Genomic DNA, 18,576 nt, shown 5'->3' with positions numbered 1-18,576 from the left:
CAATGTTTTTTAGTTTTCATTTTTTTAGAGGTTAATGTGCAACAGGCATGTCAACTGTGAACGATTATTTGAATAAAAAAATCACAAAAAACAAATCTGGAAAACTAAAAGTGTCACGACCTGAACAGTTCATCAAGGAATGTAATGCAAGAAACGGAATCAAAATAGACCCAGCAGTCACGAAGAAATCCCTGGGACAAGCGACACAGGTGGCAAAAAAAACTGTTTTGAGAAAACGGCTTCCGAAGTTGCAACATAGGTTTCACGTATCAAAAGTTGTCACGGTTGTAGCCTTTCATGTCCTTTTGAACATGGGGCTTCTGGAAGGCCTTGCCTTGAAATTGGAGTGCCTTTTCAGCCTTTCTCTTTCCAGAAAACATCATTTTCAGCTCCTCCGTGAAGAGTACATACCCCCCTTTGCAAACCAAACGGAGGGGAGATGGGTTTCAATGGGCTTTCAATGCAAAGTAGGTTAGTTGGTTGGCTGTATCGCACTGGACAGCCTCCTTTTGCAGTGTTGTCACCATGGCAACAAGTTAAGCATTTTTTTAACTTAAATTTGAACATTTTTGGCTTTTTTTTCATGTTTTATCTTGCCTGGCACAGCAACTTAGTACTCATAGTGCAGGTGTTCATTGCCAAAAGTTTGCATACCACAAGGTTGAAAATGAGCTACTTTGAAGCTTGGTAGAGTATTCTGCATAACTCCCAACTTCAATGCAAGAGCATATTTTTTTTTACTACTTTTGACATTCAAGGCATCCAATATTTCTCGCAGCACAGCCAGTATGCCCTGAGCAATGGTATCAATAATTTCCCTAAAAAAATCACTGTTAAATGCTGCCACAGTAACGTACATTTTTAACGCAGAGAGCATATTTTTATTCCTATATTACTAACTCAAACCTGTTTGCATGAAAATTACAAGTGCACGGGAAACGTTGCGCAATAAAGGCGATATGGCTCGCGCGCATCGCAGCGCACGCTTACCGCGACATATCGAGCTTTGATTATACCTGATATGGCTGGTAAGGTCGCTTTTAAGATTAAAACTAACGTCGCAGGCATTAATTACAACTACTGGCGTTCAATCGTAACCGGTTGCCCAGTCATGTGATGCTCCAATGCGCGTCGGCTATGCCGTGCGCGCCGCAGCGTTTGACGCGTCGACCGTTTCTTTCTCAAGGCTAGCGAGCCCACAGTCAAAACACAACAATAACTAAGCGTGTACACATCGCAAATCCGACTAAAAGTTCACTTCACGAACCGCTATCGCAAGCGCGCACACCGCGTCACCCTCCGGGGTCTGGCGACGGTAGAGTCACGCGCACCACGAAGCGTTCGATGACCTCCGCCTTTCGAGCCACACAACTTCCCGTAATCTGGCTCGTTATCTCTGGCATTCCCATCGCGATAACGTCCGTGTTGAATACCACAGATTGAACAGAAACTCGGCCGAGCGAAGCGGCGAAAATGAACTCAATCCGCTCGCTACGCAGCTCAGGCGGCCGCCATCTTGCGTTGCGCCCGCGACATCCAATCAGGAGGGTCGTCGATCTGCGCCCCGACCAGAGGACCAATAGCGCTTCAGCATCTATTTCTAGCTTCGTTTGTGCGTCGTTTCTTTTCTGCCGTTTGTGCGTTTGTGAATGAACGAAGATAAAAGAGACGAGCGGAACCGGAAAGACGATCGCTCGGCCGATCTAACCATATCAAAATGGCCGCGCCCGGTGGCACCGTTGCGGAGATCGAGCGCTCCGAAAATTGCCGTTTTTTCGCCCTTTTGCGCTGATAGTTTGTCACCGCGCCTGACAAAAGTATTTTTTTATGCCACTTTGCGAAGCTTTTCAGCGTAAAAACTTTGCAGACGCACAGAATAGGAAACATAGAAGCCGAATATGCGGGTTTCAAAAAAACGATGTTTTGGTCATTTTTCCGAAGTTGAAAGCCGCGTCCCCCCTTAAAATTTTAGTGAATAAATTTATCCCCGCTTATTACATGCGCCATCCACAGACTCCCGACATCACATTTTAACAATGCCTTCAGCAAAGCGGACAATGACACAACCTTTTTTTTTTTTCCCCCACTCCATACCTATACACCATAGAAACCTGTATCGTCACTGTGGCAAAGTGAGGCTCGCAGCCTGCAGCCTTGATGTTTGCCCACCCTTCTTCAGCAGGACATGAAGAGCATGGTCAGGCAGTGTAAGACAGGTTTCCCCATAAACTCGGTTCGTGTAGATTGGGGCTAAACCGGACGGAGGCACGAGCGAAGCTGGTTTCCAGACTAGCAATGCAATACCGCAGTAAGCACAGGTAAAGAGAAATCCACCCTAACATAGGCAGCAATTTTTAGGTGGCAATATTCCCGAACCAAGTTACCAAGAAAGAGTTGCAAGCAAAGCGAACTGCACATGCTGCCTCCCCCGGGCCCCGTGGAGTGGTGGCGGCTGCTCACCTCGCCGTTGGTGGTGAGCGCAAGCGAGTGGTGCGACCCGCAGGCCACCTGTGCCACCCGGTGAGCCAGGCCGGCCGAGATGGAGGAGGGCACCAGGCCCTGGGGGTTGCCGTTGTGGCCCAGCTGGCAGTAGCCGTTGTGGCCCCAGCTGAGCAGCTCCCCGGCCTCCGTCACTGCCAGCACGTGGGGGCCGCTGCCGAACGCCACGCTGTGCAGGCCACGCCGGCACAGGGAATCCACTGGGGAGGGCAGAGGGGGAAAGTCAGTGCCACACTCTTTCACAAATTAGAACAACCCCACATTGGTTTGCGGATGTGGGCAAAACCTCATCGCATTTCAGGTGACACACTTAAAATATTGCTTAAAAAAAAAAAAAAAAAAAAACTTTCAGGTGTCCTCAGCTAACGCCTAAGAAATGTGAAGGCGACCGCCTCCACACATATACACTGACAGGCCTTTTTTTGGAGCAACTGAGGTAAAAATGTGATGTGCGCGTGGACTTGCAGGAAGACACCCGCAAAAACTGTCGTTCCAGCAGTTCTTCAAGAGGACGATACCTGCGGGTGTTCCATCAGTCAGGAGCAAGCATCTGGGGCCTACCGCTGATAAATGACCACCTATACATGGCTGGTATGCTTCCTTCGTCCTGCCAGACCTCTCGTGGCCACATGGTAGTTTTGGTACTTTTTGTCTCCCCACGGTTTCGGTCAACCTAACCAACCTGAAACCTTCATGGCGTACATTATGGAAGATGCATCCTTTGCAAACGACGTCAATGCAAATGCAATGCGGTGGTGTGTGGCGAGCTGACAGATGAGGACATGATTTCTCAGGTCAGAAGAGCGGAACCTGCCACTTCCAGTGATGACGAGGAGGAGAAGGATGCAACACCAGTGTGGCCATACACTTGGAAGTGATGGTCAGATGGAATGCCGCCCGTGTCTGCTTCAGTTTTCAAGAAGGTGAATAGTAGGCCTTCAGCTAAATTCACTAATTAGGGCAAAATATAGTACTGGATGTTGCCTTCAAGAACTAAAGGCACACTGCAATCCCGTAATTTGTAAAGCATCTGATTGTTTATATGCCCTACTGCTACTGCTGTTATTCTTCTCTTTCATTAGTTCGAACTGGCTTTCTCTTTTCCTGAGATTGCTTTCAAGATGGCCTTCCCTTTCATGTCGAATTTGCCAGCTCTTACTGAATTTGTATGTAGGCCAACCTACTTTTACACTCTCGTGTCCCTGTAAAGGATACTTTCGATACTGTCCCCACAGACCATTTGATTACCAACGTTGACTCTCCACCCTCAGCCCCCGCATCGTGGTTTCTGTGCAAACCCCCCCCCCCCCCCCCCTCGTAGCAGGAGGGCACCTCGGCGAGGCTCCAGGCTCCCGTGGGTGTCCCCCAGGCCGAGGCATCCGCTCGAGTTGGAGCCCAGGGCGTAGACGTCGTCGTCCTGGGTAACCATGAGGGCCTCGTTGCCCGAGCTGCCAAAGACGCATGCCAGGCGCAGCTTGGACACAAATGCCTTGTCCAGGTTGCTGAAGATCAGCCACTTGTCCAGGTCAGTCGTGGTGCCCAAGTCCAGCGCCGGAAGCGACGCTGACCGCTCTGCCATGTTTAGTTCTCCCTCTCCGTCCTCCCACAGCACCCTGCAATGCACACATGTATTACAGTGCATGCAAAGAACAAAGATTTCCTTTCCTCTTTTCAGAGATGCATTGGTTACGATAAAGAGGCCATGCAACAACGTATGTCACCTTTTCACGATAATACCAGCAAACACAAAGAGTCACGGGGTGGTTGCTAATAGGCTAGGCACACGTCACGTGTTCAGCAAGCTGTGATTAGCTGCAAATAAGGCAGCTATGACACAGCTCCTGGACGGGAAGTTCCATAATGGTCCAGCGGACGAAACAACTCCAAGCTGCTCTCCCATCTGCCAGATGCTCTTCCCAAGCAGCAAGAGCAGCTTGGGCAGGTGTGGGCTGCTCCGTGGAGCAAAGGAATATGATTGGCCAGTTCCGGGACTGGTGGGTAAAGCCATCGCAGAGCTGTTCAGAGCAGGCAAGTAAGAGAGGCCAATAGTTCGGCTATCCACAGTTTGCAAATATTTGTTCCACCAGCCATTTACTGATACCAGATACGCACGAGCCCAGCCAGCACAATGATCCTCCGAGACTACTATCACTATGATCCAAGACAAGATCACCCACATGGGCCAAAGTCTGACGAGTTCGCTTGGCAGCTTACTTCTAGAACAACGGGAAAACGCATACAAAAGTCCAAATTGGCGCTTTTTTCCCGAAAAGGTCCCAACAACGCCAGACATTTGCCATGACATTTCACGTAGATTACATATATGAAGCAAAATACATTGACCATAAAAACAACCATCTAAACAAGCAAACCGCCCAAAAAAGTAGAAAAAAATTACCTTACATTTTGTTTAGACACATCCAACAGCTACTTATCTTTACAACACGACACACGCAGCTCCAGATACAATCAATGACCGAATGCTCGCGGCAGCGCCTTGCGTTGGCTGCATCAGCTGTCACAGAGAATGCAACCAGTCATGCAACCCCTTTTGTTGTCATTCACGTAGCCTCCAGTCTTAGACGCGCGCTATTTGGAATACTTAATATTCCAAACTGCACAAAGAATTCACAACGTACGAAGGGTGGAGGCCACGGGAAGGACAACGAAATGGTTGCATCCCCTAGGAATAAAAGCGCCGACAGCCAAAGCAGCTGCCGTACCCAACGTAGGTAGCTGTGAACACAACGTCAGCCCAGTCACGCTTAGCAGCGCGACAGAAAAGGACAAAATCTAAAATACGACGTCGCAATGTAACTTTGAACGCTAGCCTCGTGTTACGAGACATTGCCGAATTTGATACCGAGCATTAGAAAAACTTTAAGAAACTCTCCCAGAAATGCCGACGCTTGGTTATTGTTGAGGGTGGCCGAGCGGGTACGCCGAGGGACCGCCCCCGCAGAGCACGCAGCCCTGAGAGACACGTACAGACACGATGCTACCAGCAGGAACATCCCCCGCCCCGGCGGGGAGCTTGCTTTATTAGAGCGCCTCGAGTCCACTGATGATGATGGTCGCCGTGGCGCCATCTAGTCGAGACACGACACACTACATCCCCCCTTCAGAAGTCCAGCTTCAGAAGCCCTCACAAGTCCAGCCTCCTTGGCTGGCGAATGGTTCGACCGAACCGTGACACCTGCGCAGTGGGCTCCCGCACAGTTGGTGGTGTCGCACCATGTGACGCAGAAGGGGACGCTTGCTCACTCCCGGTGGCCACTGCTGGTGAGGGTGAAGTAGGAACAAGGTGACTGCGGTTGCGCTGCAGCACCCCTTTGGGTGTCTCTACCACGTACGAGCGCGGACGCTGCGCTGGGCTCAAGACGACAGCTGGACTCTTGATATCCCGGACCCAAACATGTTCACCTGGCTGAAGCAGACGAAGTTCACGAGCAGCGTGTCTTCTGTTGAAGTCCTTTGCCTGTCTTTGCCTGTTAGCACGATCCCGCTGGTCCACTTCTACCGAAGACGGCCAGCCTGACTTCAGCTGGTTACCCGATTTGGGTATGCGAGTTTGCAGGCGTCTGCCCATTAACAGCTGTGCAGGGCTATGTCCATTGACGCCCGGTGTGTCTCGGTAGGCCAGCAGGGCCAGGTACGGGTCTTCCGACTTGCCTAGGAGGTCTTTGACAGTGCGGACCATTCGCTCCACCTCCCCATTTGACTGCGGGAACCGAGGACTGCTCGTGACGTGATGGAAGCCGTAGGCCAGTGCAAAGTCCCCGAATTCCCTGGCTGCAAACTGAGGACCATTGTCTGTGCGCAGTAACTTGGGGATACCATGGCGGGCGAAAATGCTCTTGATTGCTGTGATTACTGCTGCTGCTGATGTTGACCCAAGGCTGATGACCTCAGGGAATCTGGACCTGTAGTCAACCAGAAGAATGTAGTCCCTGCCATTCAGGTGGAAGAGGTCGGCGCCCACCTCCTCCCAAGGAAGACTTGGTGTGACTGTAGCCATCATGGGTTCTGGACGTTGGACCCGAGTCTCAGCACACTTGGGGCAGCTGGAGACGGTGTGTTCAATTTGGCTGTTGATGTCAGGCCACCATACCGACTCTCGTGCCCTTGCCTTGCAGCGGTTGATCCCTTGATGGCCTTCATGTAGCAGTTCCAGCATGTACCGCTGAAGAGAGGTGGGGATGACAATGCGAGTGTTCTTCAGGAGCAAACCATCACACACAGTGAGGTCTTCCCTGTGTTGCCAATACTTTTTCAGATGAAGTGGCAACCGAGACTGTCTGGGCCAACCCTTAGTACAGTACTCCACGAGAAGGTCACACTCGCCGTCAGATGCTTGCGCTTGGCGCAGGTCGTCCCACCGTGTGGAGACAAGACCTGGAAGGGAGCGGACGAGTTCTTGCACGTAGAGTTCGACCTGGTCGGCCTGCTGCGACGAAGGAGCATCCACAGGAGCTCGAGAGAGCGTATCAGCTGTAGCCAAGAGTTTGCCGGGTACATAGAGTACCTTGTACTGGTAGCTCATGAGCTTCAGACGGAAGCGCTGGTTTCTAGGTGGCAAGAGGTCGATTTCCATGTTGCCTAAAAGTGCAACGAGGGGCTGATGGTCGGTCTCCAGGATGAAGTCCAGACCACGGACATACTGGTCGAACCTCTGCACAGCCCAGCTGGCTGCCAATGCTTCTTTTTCGGTTTGGCTGTATCTTGTTTCTGCCGACGTGAGAGACCTTGAAGCGAAGGCAACTGCTCGACGCTCTCCGGATGGTTGCTCTTGCAGAAGCACGGCCCCGAGGCCAAAGGAGCTTGCATCTGCTGAAACAGTTGTCTTGTACTGGGTGTTGTAAGTTGCAACGCACCGTTCAGAGCACAGCAGTTCTTTTAGCTTCCCAAAAGCAGACTGCTGCGATGGGCCCCATGTCCATTCAGAGTTCTTCTGAAGCAGGGCACGAATAGGTGCGGTGACGTCCGAAACATTCGGCAAGAAACGTCCCACATGATTCACGAGTCCCAGTAGACGACGAACGCCAGAGAGGTCTTCGGGAGCAGGCAGACGCTTGATGGCTGCCACCTTGTCAGGGTCGGGTGAAATACCGTGGGCACTCACTACGACTCCTAGAAACTTGACACTGTTGGTGCCGAAGGAACATTTGTCTCGGTTGAGCGTGATGCCTGCCTTGGAGAGCCGTGCGAGGACCTGCTGGAGGCGCTGGTCATGCTCTTTACGAGTCTTGCCAAAGACAAGGATGTCATCAATCATGTTCACTACGCCGGTCTGGCCTTCTAGTATCCGAGACATTTGCTTCTGGAAATACTCGGGTGCCGATGTGATGCCGACTGGCAGCCGCAGAAAGCAATAGCGACCAAACGGGGTAATGAACGTTGTGTACAGCTGTGACTGTGGAGACAGCATGACTTGATGAAAACTTGACTTAGCATCCAGCTTAGAAAAAAACTTGGCCTCTCCAAGCAAGCCTAGGCATTGTTCCACCGTCGGTAGCATGTGGCGTTCGCGAAGGACGGCTTTGTTAAGCTGAGAGAGATCTACGCAGATCCTGTAATCACCATCACCTTTTGGCACAGCTACCAGTCCAGCACACCACTCTGTCGGAGCATCGACGCGGCGGATCACTCCTTCCGATTCCATCTTGTCCAGTTTTTTCTTGATGGGCTCATGGAGAGGTAAAGGAAGACGTCTCGGGGCACTTAGTGAGAAGGGCGTCGCCCCGGGTTTCAAACGGATTGTGTAGGCGTCAGGCAATGTCCCCAGTCCCTCGAAAAGGCCAGGGTCTAAGAGCAGCTCTCCGGACGACTCCTGTGAGCCTGAGACATGGTCAAGGAACTTGCATACCCCCAGGGCCTGAATTGCAGGGAAGCCTAACAAGGGAACTGTTTTGGATTCCAGAACATACAGTTTCTGCTCCACGGACTTGCCTTTCCACGTGAGTGTGGCTTGGTATGTACCCAGGACAGGCAACGTGTGATTACCGGGACCTTTGAGCTCGCCTTCTGGAACTTGAAGTTTTGGCGGAACTCCGGAAAATGAGCTTGGTACGACCGAAACTTCGGCTCCCGAGTCCACCTTGAACGACAGTGGGGAGCCATTCACGAGTACTTCGATGAACTTGGCGTTGGGGCGGTTCTCTGCCACCGCGTGAAGCTCAACGGAGCTTGCTGAAGACCGAGTGCGCTTGGAGTTGCATCTTCTTTTCTTCATGCAGACAGTTTCGAAATGCCCTTTCTTGCTGCAGAAATTGCAAGTTGCTTGTCGAGCCGGACAGTCTGCACGCTCGTGCGAAGAACGTCCGCAGAAAAAGCACCCTCTCTGGTTGGGCCTGTCTGGTGACCCAGGCTTTCCTTTCGCGTTACGAACACGCGCGGCGGCGTCGACGGCAAGCGGTGACGAGTCGGCCGAGTCGCGTGCCCGGCGCTCGTTTTCTGCGTCTTCGTGTTGACGGACCTGCGTAAGTGCCTCTTGCAAGGTGAGCTTCGGACTTCGGCCCAGTTTATCCGAGAGGTTACGGTCGAGCAAACCGACCACGAAGCGGTCGCGGACGAGCCTTTCCTCGACTTCCGGCGACGCGTAGTTGCAGCGCTTTACCATCGAGCGGAGAGCCGTGTAGAAGGCATCGGCAGTTTCGCCCGGTTCTTGAGCACGGCGGTGAAAGCGGGCCGTTTCGTACAGCTCGTTGGGCGGATGAATGAAATGGTCGGTAAACGCTTTTTTGACGGCGGCAACGTCTTTGAGCTCGGAGTCACCCAGCGGCGTGGTTGCGAGTACGACGCGGGCTTGCGGACCCATACAGTAGAGCATAGAACGCACCTGAACCTCCGGCGGTGCTGTGTAGTGGCCCGTGGCGAAAGTGTAATCCTCATATTGGAGCAGCCACGTAGTCCAAGAGCCGGGGTTGTCGAAGTCGAAGGGCGGTGGTGGGCGTAGCTGAGTCAGCTGCGGCGCGGCGGCGGCGGCGATGGCAGGGGTAGTCATGGCGGGGGCGGCGGCGGTTGTCTCGTGACGGGCGTACGGGGTTGAACTGGTTAAACCGTTGAACTACGGACGAGCGTTGAACCGAAGAACTAAAGCCACTTCTGACACCATGTTGAGGGTTGGCTTGGTTATAGTAGTAGAAAACATTTGAACCAGTTTATCTACTCGCGCTGCGGACAAGAGCACCACTATAAGGGGAAGGTTCGCAATTCGCGAGCAACTGAAAAATTTCGTGCAGGTCCGTGAACGGGCTCAAAACGAACAAAGACCAAAATACGGACCTGTCAACAGCCGGAGTTGCAGAAAAGGCCGACGTGGTTAGACCTTTTGTCTCTGTTCCGTTGAATTGGAAACTTGACAAGGAACGCCTGACTGAGGATTTGTAGTTTTCCGTAGTTCTAATGGTACGCAGGGGTATTCACGAGGTGCTAAGCGAGCAAAGCACAGCGGCGATTTTGACTCATTGAAGGGTGATAGCAGGTGATAGCGGATTTACACAACAGCTGAACGGGTGACAAGTGCGGCGGCGACGCCTTCCGGCGATGACGCTAAGCTCTGGAAACAGGAAACCCGCCTTTCATTCCGACCACGATTCCGACAACCGTGGCTTCACCAGCTTCACCGATGAACGCCGACGAAGAGGCTTTCGATGAAGCGATAATGCCGCGCAATATATCCCTACTCATGCACGCGCTGACGAGTTCTTTTGGCGCTTTTAGTGGCGCACGAATATTCGAAATTTCGAATACCGCCTTGAAATTCCGTCTTTACGGATATTTGAAATATGAAAACACTGCACATGCAGTGTATATTAGTATGAAACTATATGGCGTAAACATTCTTTCAAGCCGCTCTGCTGCAGATCGAGCCACTGTAAAGTCGGCTTAACCCTACACCCAAATGCAGTGCTGAGATAACACCTTACCGGTGGATCGTATCCTGCATTTTTGTTTTACTTCAAAAGTATTAAATGCCCACTACGCGACGATCACACGCCAGCGTTATCGAGCAATGGTACTAGAAGTGAACGATGGCACAAAGAACCGCTTGGTCGGCAACCTTCTCGAACACCTGCGCCAGTTCCTCCGAAAGAGTCGACGCAATGTCCTCCATGCTCACCACGGTTTTGACAACGTGCTCAAGCACCGAGTTGAGAAGGCTGCCCACAGCTTCCAGGTAACTTGTGGCCGGAAGGACATCCACCCAGACACTCTTGAGCTGCTCAATGTGGAACAGGCACCGTCGAAGCGCGCCGTCCAGGCTTTGGCTCTCTCCCGACAGCGACACCTCGCTCAACAAATCCACCAGGTGCTGCCGCTGGCGGTCCACCTGCTGGCTCAGAGCGATCCTCCCGATCCAGCGGATCTTGGCCGCCAGGTCGACCAGAGTGGTGCGGCCGTGGAACCACACTCCCAGGCAGAGCAGCTCGTGTGCCAAGTACATGCAGTTGTTGTGGTGTATCGCCGTCTGCAGAGGGATGGTCTCGATGAGGTACTGGTGGTGCAACGGTGTGACGCAGCAGTAGAGCTCGCAGATGTGGCGCACCGTGCCAACCTGCCACGCCTGCTCGGGGCAGCTGCCGTCGGAAGCGTCCTTGGCCTCGTCTATTATCGTCTTCAGAAGGTCGACCAGCTCCTCCATGAACTTGCTCACTTGGCATTTGGGAAACATGAACGGGCTACCGTCCAGGCAGTGCTCCAAAGACGACATCTGCTTTTTCGCCAACGGCGGCTCTCCGACCACAACAGTGTCGTGCAACTCCCGTTTCATCATGGCCCGTGCCTGCAGAAGAATGCTCTGGCTCTGCTTGCTTATGCACAGCGCCTCCAGGTCGGAGACCAGGCCAGAGAAGCCCGTCTTCTCCGACGACAGAAAGTTGGCGGCGATAAGCTGGTTGTGGAAGTCGAGCAGGGCGCTGGCCGGATAGCTGTGCAGGCGGCTGCCGTCACTCGGCACGGCCGGCTCGAGGCAACACTTGGCGACGGTGTCCGAGAACTCGGTGCCGATAACGCTACCCATCACCTGCAACAGGTCCACGCTGACAGCGTTGTGCGCGCGCAGGCGTGTCGTCAGGAAAGTGAACAGCGTCGACAGGTTCACGAGCACGTCCTTGATAAACGGCGCTTTAGACTCGTTGAACTCGACGCGGAACGTGGAGGAGTCCGGCGGCGTCACGATGACCGACTCGTACTTCACCATGGGCGTGACGATGTCGGCCAGGAGCGAGCGGCCGAATTGGGCCATCTTCTCCCGGAGCTGTCCCTGCTTCTCGGCGGCCTCCACGAGATTGGCGAACGCCTTCGCGCCCTCTTCTTCGACTGTGGCGAGCGTCAACTCCGTAACGTGCGGCGTCCTGCCCACTTTCCAGATGACGTAGCGCTTCCAGAGTTCGGAGAGCTTATAGATAAGCCGTTCGCACCGGATGCAGTGTTCCGTGTGAAGCGGCCATACGAGCTGCACGTCGGGGCCGCCTTCTAGCTCATCCACGACTTTGCGCACCTCCTCCAGCAGCTTCGAACACGCCAGCAGGTCCTCGGCGGCGAAATGCTTTTCGGCCTCTTCCAGCAGATCGTGAAGGCGCGCGTACCGACGTACTTGCGCCGACTGCTGCTCGATCGTGTCGAGCTCACGCGACAGCAGCTCGAACTCCGTAGTGGACTGCGCCAGCATTGGCTTGACGTGGTCCTCGATCTTTTGGACACTTCCTCCACTTCGTCCACGGCAGCTCGAAGGCAGCGCGACAAGTACTCGGCGTCTCTGTAGTAGGGCAAGAACATATCGTACTTTAATGCCAGTTCCTTCTGCATGTCTGCCTTCAAATCATCCACTTTGCGCGACAGACGGGAGACGGCAGCCTTGAGGTTGCCTTTTTCAAGGGGATCCTTCGGCTGCAGTACTTCGGCCACGAGCGACATGCTGGCGACGCTAACAGGAAGCGGCACGACTGACAATCAAGGAAGCCGTCACGGTTTGCCCACGTTTCGCGCTCGATCAAGCACAACGTGCCAACTTCGCCTTCCAACACGTTACGAATACAGCGCGCATTGGAACCTACCTCCAACCGCTCAACCACAGAACAGGGAGGATTTTAGAGAAGCAAAGGTCTAGCTTTGCCTGTAGTGCCAGAAAAAGCGTAGTGGCGGCGTCGTGAACTACCCAGTACGCCCGCTTGATGGCGCTGTAAACACGGCTTTGTAAACATGGCGGATGCTTTTTGCACAGGCCGCTTGAGCTCCTTAATAACATGGCTGCCCTCGCACGGCGGCCGCCGGTTCGTTGCTCCACGGCCGGACTCGACTCTCCTCCTCCCGCGCGCGAAAGGGGCGTCGAGTCCGGCCGTGGCTGCTCCTGCTGGCTCCTGGCTGGCACGCTGGTCGCGTGTTTACTTGCGCCGCGCTAGTGAAGTGATGTTACGCCAGGTGACCAGATGGCCTCGACTGGCACAGACCACAGTGAGCAGCAAGTGAGAACAAATCGTTTATTGACATCCGCAAGTTTACAGAGGCCAGGACATCATTTCATTTCGATCGCTGCAATTGTACGTCGCTTTCGTGACAACATTTTTTTTTGCCATAACAACTCGTTCACTTGCGCTAAGATTTCGAACGAAGGGCACAAATGAAGTATTGACGGCGACAACGGTTTCCTTTGCACCGTCTTTCTAGCGGAGTGCATAACACTCACCTTCTGTTTGAAGAATCGAATATTCTGGCCTCGACAGCTGCCTTCCGATGCGGAATTTCCCACATTTGTCATTCCACAAGCACTCAATTCTCGTGTTTTGCCAGTCCTCTCAACAACTGATGGACGCAAAAGCACATAACAGCAATAACAGTCACGAAACCGGTGCTCCGCGCACATTGAAACGGTCGGCCGTTGCAGCGGTTTCAATTTGAATTGGCGGCTTTGTGGTTGCGAATTCAGAAACAAGGTGGTGCACCAGTCGGCTGTTCGTAAAAAGTTGCGTACATTTTTGCTCAACAGATGTTTGATGCGGAACTTGTTAATAGTATTTTTAAATAACACATTGTAAGCGAACTGTGTGGGCTCTTTGAGTCACGGAATGAATGTTTTGTATTCTATACCAAAAGTAACATTTTGCCTGCGCCGTCTGGTGGGCTTGATGGTCGAAAACAGCGCTTTAGGTTGGTCAAGGTTGGTCACGTGGGGCGTCGATTTTTACGCCGCCTATAGGGAAGACAGGGAACGTCCAAGCTTGCGAGCCCTGGCTCAACCGTCGCTATTTAGGACCACCTTCCCAACTCCGAGAATTTCTCAGGAAATACAAGTAAAAAAAAAAAACTCCTCATAATTTATGAGTTACAAAAGTAAAAAAAAAAATTAGACCATAAACAGGTGTTTGGCGGGTCTTCAAAACACAACAAACTAAACAGCATAGAGATAATATACTAATAATAATAATAATAAACAGTGCATAACTGTATGGCCAGTGTCCCCGACATAGAGTTTCATATACAGTGTGTTGCAACGATAACTGGAACACTTTAAAAATTTTTCCTGAGCGATCGGCCACTCTGTTCACGCTCAAACTTCACACAAAGGTCGCATTTTGTGGTCTATTTTGTTTGACACCGGGAACAACGACGGTACTTACCTGTTTATTCTGAAAATAAATAAAAACGATTTTCGCCTATGGGAAAATGGCGGCGATTTGGACGTGCGAGCCCGAAAACCGGGTTTTCTGATCGTCTGTTAGCTCATTTCTAGGTGCATTTTCTGATCGTCTGCTGCACCATTTGGCTCAGTACGTGAATCCCAAACGTGCGTTTCACTCTGCAGGTGGTTCCGTCGTTCCAACATCAACTTGCGCGGGCTCGCACGTTCAAATCAGCGGCCATTTTCCCATAGGCGAAAATCGTTTTTATTTATTTTCAGAATAAACAGGTAAGTACCATCGTTGTTCCCAGTGTCAAACAAAATAGACCACAAAATGCGACCTTTGTGTGAAGTTTGAGCGCGAACAGAGCGGCGGATCGCTCAGGAAAAAATTTTAAAGTGTTCCAGTTATCGTTGCAACACCCTGTATTAGTATGAAACTCTATGGTCCCCGATTCAAAGGGGAGGCCTTTGATCATCATCATCATCATCATGGCGGCTTGGTTAAAGGGGCACTGACACAAAATTTTGAAGGCGAGATAACTTCGGAGATAGATTGGTGGGAACACATATACATCATCTGCAAAATATCAGCGGCGAATACAGCCTAGAACATATTTAAAATCAATTTTAAAGTGTGCGAAACGGAACCGAGCAGCCAGCAGAGGAGCACGCGCAATCGACATCCCGAGGATATGGTGTAAATAAACAACATCTAAACACGTCCCGAGTTTGTGTTTGTCGCTTTCGCACTGCCGGCGTTTTTCGGCGGCTCGCCCAACTCGCCGCTCCAATCGGAGGGCCGGAGGGCGGAGCTTCTGCTCTCGAGAACGAACGACCCGATCGTTGGCAGCGGAGGCGCCATGGAGGCGCCGTGATTTCGTCAGCTCATCGGGCAGCTGGCCGCGACCAAAGTTCTAAAGCGATTCTAGGCACTCTGTTTCTATTACTTTTTATTACCATTCGAAGCGAAAACGCGCCGGGGGCACGAAAAGCCCACTGAGCTAGCCGCACGGTCGCTGTGCAGGCGGCGGCCACGGCCGCGAAGTGGCCCAGGCCGGCGCAGGTAGCTCGAGTGATAGCTTGTTACCGCTGCACGAAATTGTCCCCAAGTTCCGACCATTCAAGAAAACGAATATCAAAGCGTAGGAACAAAGAAGAAAGGGCACTGCTATACAGGGTGTAAAACGATAACTGGAACACTTTAAAAAATTTTCCTGAGCGATCCGCCGCTCTGTTCGCGCTCAAACTTTACACAAAAGTCGCATTTTGTGGTCTATTTTGTTTGACACCGGGAACAACAACGGTACTTACCTGTTTATTCTGAAAATAAATAAAAAAGATTTTCGCCTATGGGAAAATGGCGGCGATTTGGACGTGCGAGCCCGAAAACCGGGTTTTCTGATCGTCTGTTAGCTCATTTCTAGGTGCATTTTCTGATCGTCTGCTGCACCATTTGGCTCAGTACGTGAATCCCAAACGTGCGTTTCACTCTGCAGGTGGTTCCGTTCCAACATCAACTTGCGCTGGCTCGCACGTTCAAATCAGCAGCAAGAATGTGCAGTGAATACTGAGCTGCTCCTAGAGCAACAAATTTTTGAAGCAAGACGGAACATGATGCTCACGTGCACCCAAAGCAACCATTTGAATTTTTCACTGCAAGCTTATTGGCAGCGCTGTTGATGGGTAGAGAAAATGTCTAGCACTATGAACTGTGCAGAAAACTGCCCTTTTTTTCCCTCTAAACGACCATTCAGTCAACCTTTACTTCACTGTTTAACCAGCATCACACTCATGCCAACTTGTAGTGTCAAATATGGCTGAGAGGCAGAAGCAGCTTTAGAATGTGTAAGGGTACAGAGGGGGCAAGGAAACTGATAAGTAGCCTCTGCCTTGTTCCCACCACTGCACCAGCTGCAAACAGTTCACCACAGTGTCCTACACTTCCTCGAGAAATACGCTTATCGCCTCCCTTCTGAAGATCATGTGGAAATGTGAATGATTCTGAGAGAAAAACAGACACAGGGGTGCAGTACAAAACGTTTATATAAAGTCTCGTTCGGTAAAGCTCTCTTGTTGAATCTACGGGAAAATATCACAGACACATGTTACCCCAACGACACATATTGCTTCGATTGTGTGCACACTCGCAGTGTGGTGTGCGCGTAGCAGAGGTGTGGTGGCATTCTCACTGCACAGCGCTTGCTCGCACAACAGCTTGCAGCACCGAATCTCACAATCTCAAGGCGTGGTACAGTTCTGCTGAGGCAAGCAGACCCATGGCAAGAAACACCTCGAGTACCCCTCACAGACAGGAATGCATACCGGAGCCAAGGTGCGCTTTCCTTGCCACATTCTTCCACGCAATCTAAATTACAGCGCAGGCTGTCTCATAAACCAGCAGCCGCTTTGGTTGACTTAAGATGGATGCAAAATCCCGAGGTTACGCATTCTGCGTGAAATAATTTGCCAGCGCCTACGCTGTCGTAGAAACGTGACGTTAAAAGCGCTAAAATTAAAATAGAAACACCTCTTAAAAATTTTTGGCATCGGGTGCACCCTTAGAGTTCCTGTCAGTACTTGAACGCGCCATACAGCGCTGCCTTGGTGATGAAAGTCTTCACGACGGACTCTTCGAGCTTGTGGAATGCATCTGTCTGCACCACTGCTGTCAGGTGGTTCAAGGCAAACCGGAAGCAGAATTCTTCCAGGTCCTGGAATGCACCAAACCATACAGGGCTGTAAGCACTACGGAACTTCGCCAAGTAAAACAAAAACGGTAGGGTACTTCATTAAAAGCGGGAATGATCTTTTTCGTTCTGAACTGCACTTGGAAACGTGAAAAATTTGTAATAAAGCGAGAATTTGCACAAAGCAACTTTGCTGAAACGAGGGTTCACTGTATTTGATTTGCCGATATGCTTTGCATGCAGGTACGCAGTGAACGAGACATTCAGCTGCAACTTTTGCAGCACTGTGCAACTTCGGCACTCTGTTTCTTCTAGGAAAAAGGGGACGCCCCCTGGGTACACAGCAAGTGCAGCAGCATGCTTCTTTCAGAGTGTGCTCATCTGAAGGGGATGATTCCCATTGCTGAATTAAGCTGCACTTGTGTGCGACTGCTACCGAACAACTTCAAACTAAATATCACCTAGCTTTATTGTGATGCAGACGGATAACACCGAGCAATTTTCGTTTAACCAATCAGAAAAGAGTGACAACAATTTGTTAAACTCATTGGAAGTTCAGCTTAACACAACAAAACATCAATTAAAACATTTTTTACACCTACGAAAATTAATGGCAGTCCTTAAAAAAAAAAAAAAAAGATCTTTGCTGAAATGTTCCTCAGCCAGGCACTGTGCACACTTATGCCTAAAAAACTTTCGCAAGTCTAGAATCAACAATTCTAGGCTCAGTCAGACAGTGCAGAGTAAATCTCGCAAGATGTCAGAAGAGTTTTGGACCAACCAACATCTGGAAGTTGGACGGCAATATTAGAGAGAATCCTTGCACACATTACTGTGGTACGGGGAGTCAACCAAAGGCATCGCGCTCGTTCACCTGGCTTGGGAGTTCGGCTCCAAGTAAACACGAGAGGTTGCCGCATTACTCTTCATAGTAGATAGCCCTTACTATCATCTTACCACTATCATCATCCATACGGAGCCTCCCCAAATCCACGCATCAACTACGGGGACCGACCTTCGCCTCCAACTTGATGGCGGCGGCGTACATCATGGCGACGTTGTCGACGAGAACCCCGTGCATGATGATGCGCTCGTAGTGGCGCTTCAGCTGGGCCTCGCAGTATGAGTTGACCAGGTCCAGCAGCCCAATGGCATCCTCCGGTGGCAAGTCCACCCGGTCCGTGTACTCCAGGAACGCCTTGTACACCGCGTACGGAAACGTCGTCACGTCCACCGTGCTGCGTTTGCCCGCAGAGTGGCCATGAGCCTCAAGCCTAAATTGGAGGTTTCACATGATGGGACAATATCTGGCGCATGAAGCACACCTCGGTGCAGCAACTGTAGGCATCGGGGTGAACTCTCGTGCTGGAAAGAACTATGGAATGCGATCACCAAAAACAGATGAAGTAAAACAAAAGTCGGCTAGTTGAAGAGGGGCTGAATTCAGCAAGAAGAGAAGACGCCATCACCGTTGCAGGTGACTAATGTGGATATGCGTTTAAAGCAGTCAGTGCGTGGTTCTCGTCATTTGTCAGAGAGTGACGGGGCCCTAAACAGGGTTCCAAAGGTTGAGATTTTATGTGCGCTATCGTTGGAGTACTATACAAAGAACGTCCTGCCACAAAAATGGTTTAAAAGCGCTCTGTATTAGCCGAGTTATCGTTCATTAAAAAGGGCCCGCAACAAGGCCTGGCGCATTGCCTCTTTCACCGCGCCTCCAAAGCACTGTGGAAGCGGAGACGCCACCGACCAGGCGCAACACCTGGT

At 51.4% G+C, this 18,576-nt stretch overlaps 3 protein-coding genes across 5 annotated transcripts in view; all 3 read right to left on the bottom strand.

Annotated features, from left to right (window-relative positions):
- LOC144138546 (RCC1 and BTB domain-containing protein 1-like) overlaps positions 1-10,755 on the bottom strand; it is a 31,798-nt gene extending 21,043 nt beyond the window's left edge. The window contains exons 1-3 of one of the 2 annotated variants that reach the window (XM_077670890.1): positions 10,622-10,755; positions 3,832-4,112; positions 2,461-2,699 (exon numbers count right to left, since the gene is read on the bottom strand). In XM_077670890.1, the coding sequence (XP_077527016.1) occupies positions 2,461-2,699; positions 3,832-4,112; positions 10,622-10,701 (600 nt within the window). In that variant the 5' untranslated portion in view covers positions 10,702-10,755. Of the gene's footprint in view, positions 1-2,460; positions 2,700-3,831; positions 4,113-9,783; positions 10,096-10,621 lie in introns of those variants that run through there. The other variant, XM_077670892.1, reaches the window with a different exon arrangement.
- On the bottom strand, positions 10,725-12,417 carry LOC144139809 (centromere/kinetochore protein zw10 homolog). The gene is made up of 3 exons (XM_077672063.1): positions 12,287-12,417; positions 10,832-12,212; positions 10,725-10,769 (listed from the first exon to the last, which is right to left on the bottom strand). The coding sequence occupies exons 1-3, from the start codon at positions 12,415-12,417 to the stop codon at positions 10,725-10,727; spliced, it is 1,557 nt and encodes a 518-aa protein (XP_077528189.1).
- Positions 12,418-16,147: 3,730 nt separating this feature from the next.
- The window catches only part of LOC144138547 (RCC1 and BTB domain-containing protein 1-like), a 35,333-nt gene continuing 32,904 nt past the window's right edge, over positions 16,148-18,576 (bottom strand). For both annotated transcript variants that reach the window (XM_077670893.1, XM_077670894.1), the window contains exons 11-12: positions 17,825-18,047; positions 16,148-16,833 (exon numbers count right to left, since the gene is read on the bottom strand). In XM_077670893.1, the coding sequence (XP_077527019.1) occupies positions 16,693-16,833; positions 17,825-18,047 (364 nt within the window). In that variant the 3' untranslated portion in view covers positions 16,148-16,692. The remainder of the gene's footprint in view (positions 16,834-17,824; positions 18,048-18,576) is intronic.

The sequence above is a fragment of the Haemaphysalis longicornis genome, unplaced genomic scaffold (genome assembly GCF_048455015.1).
Source record: "Haemaphysalis longicornis isolate Haplotype H1 unplaced genomic scaffold, Haemaphysalis longicornis Haplotype H1 scaffold_5, whole genome shotgun sequence".
Classification (NCBI taxonomy): domain Eukaryota; kingdom Metazoa; phylum Arthropoda; class Arachnida; order Ixodida; family Ixodidae; genus Haemaphysalis; species Haemaphysalis longicornis.
This window is presented reverse-complemented; position numbering and strand designations above follow the sequence as displayed.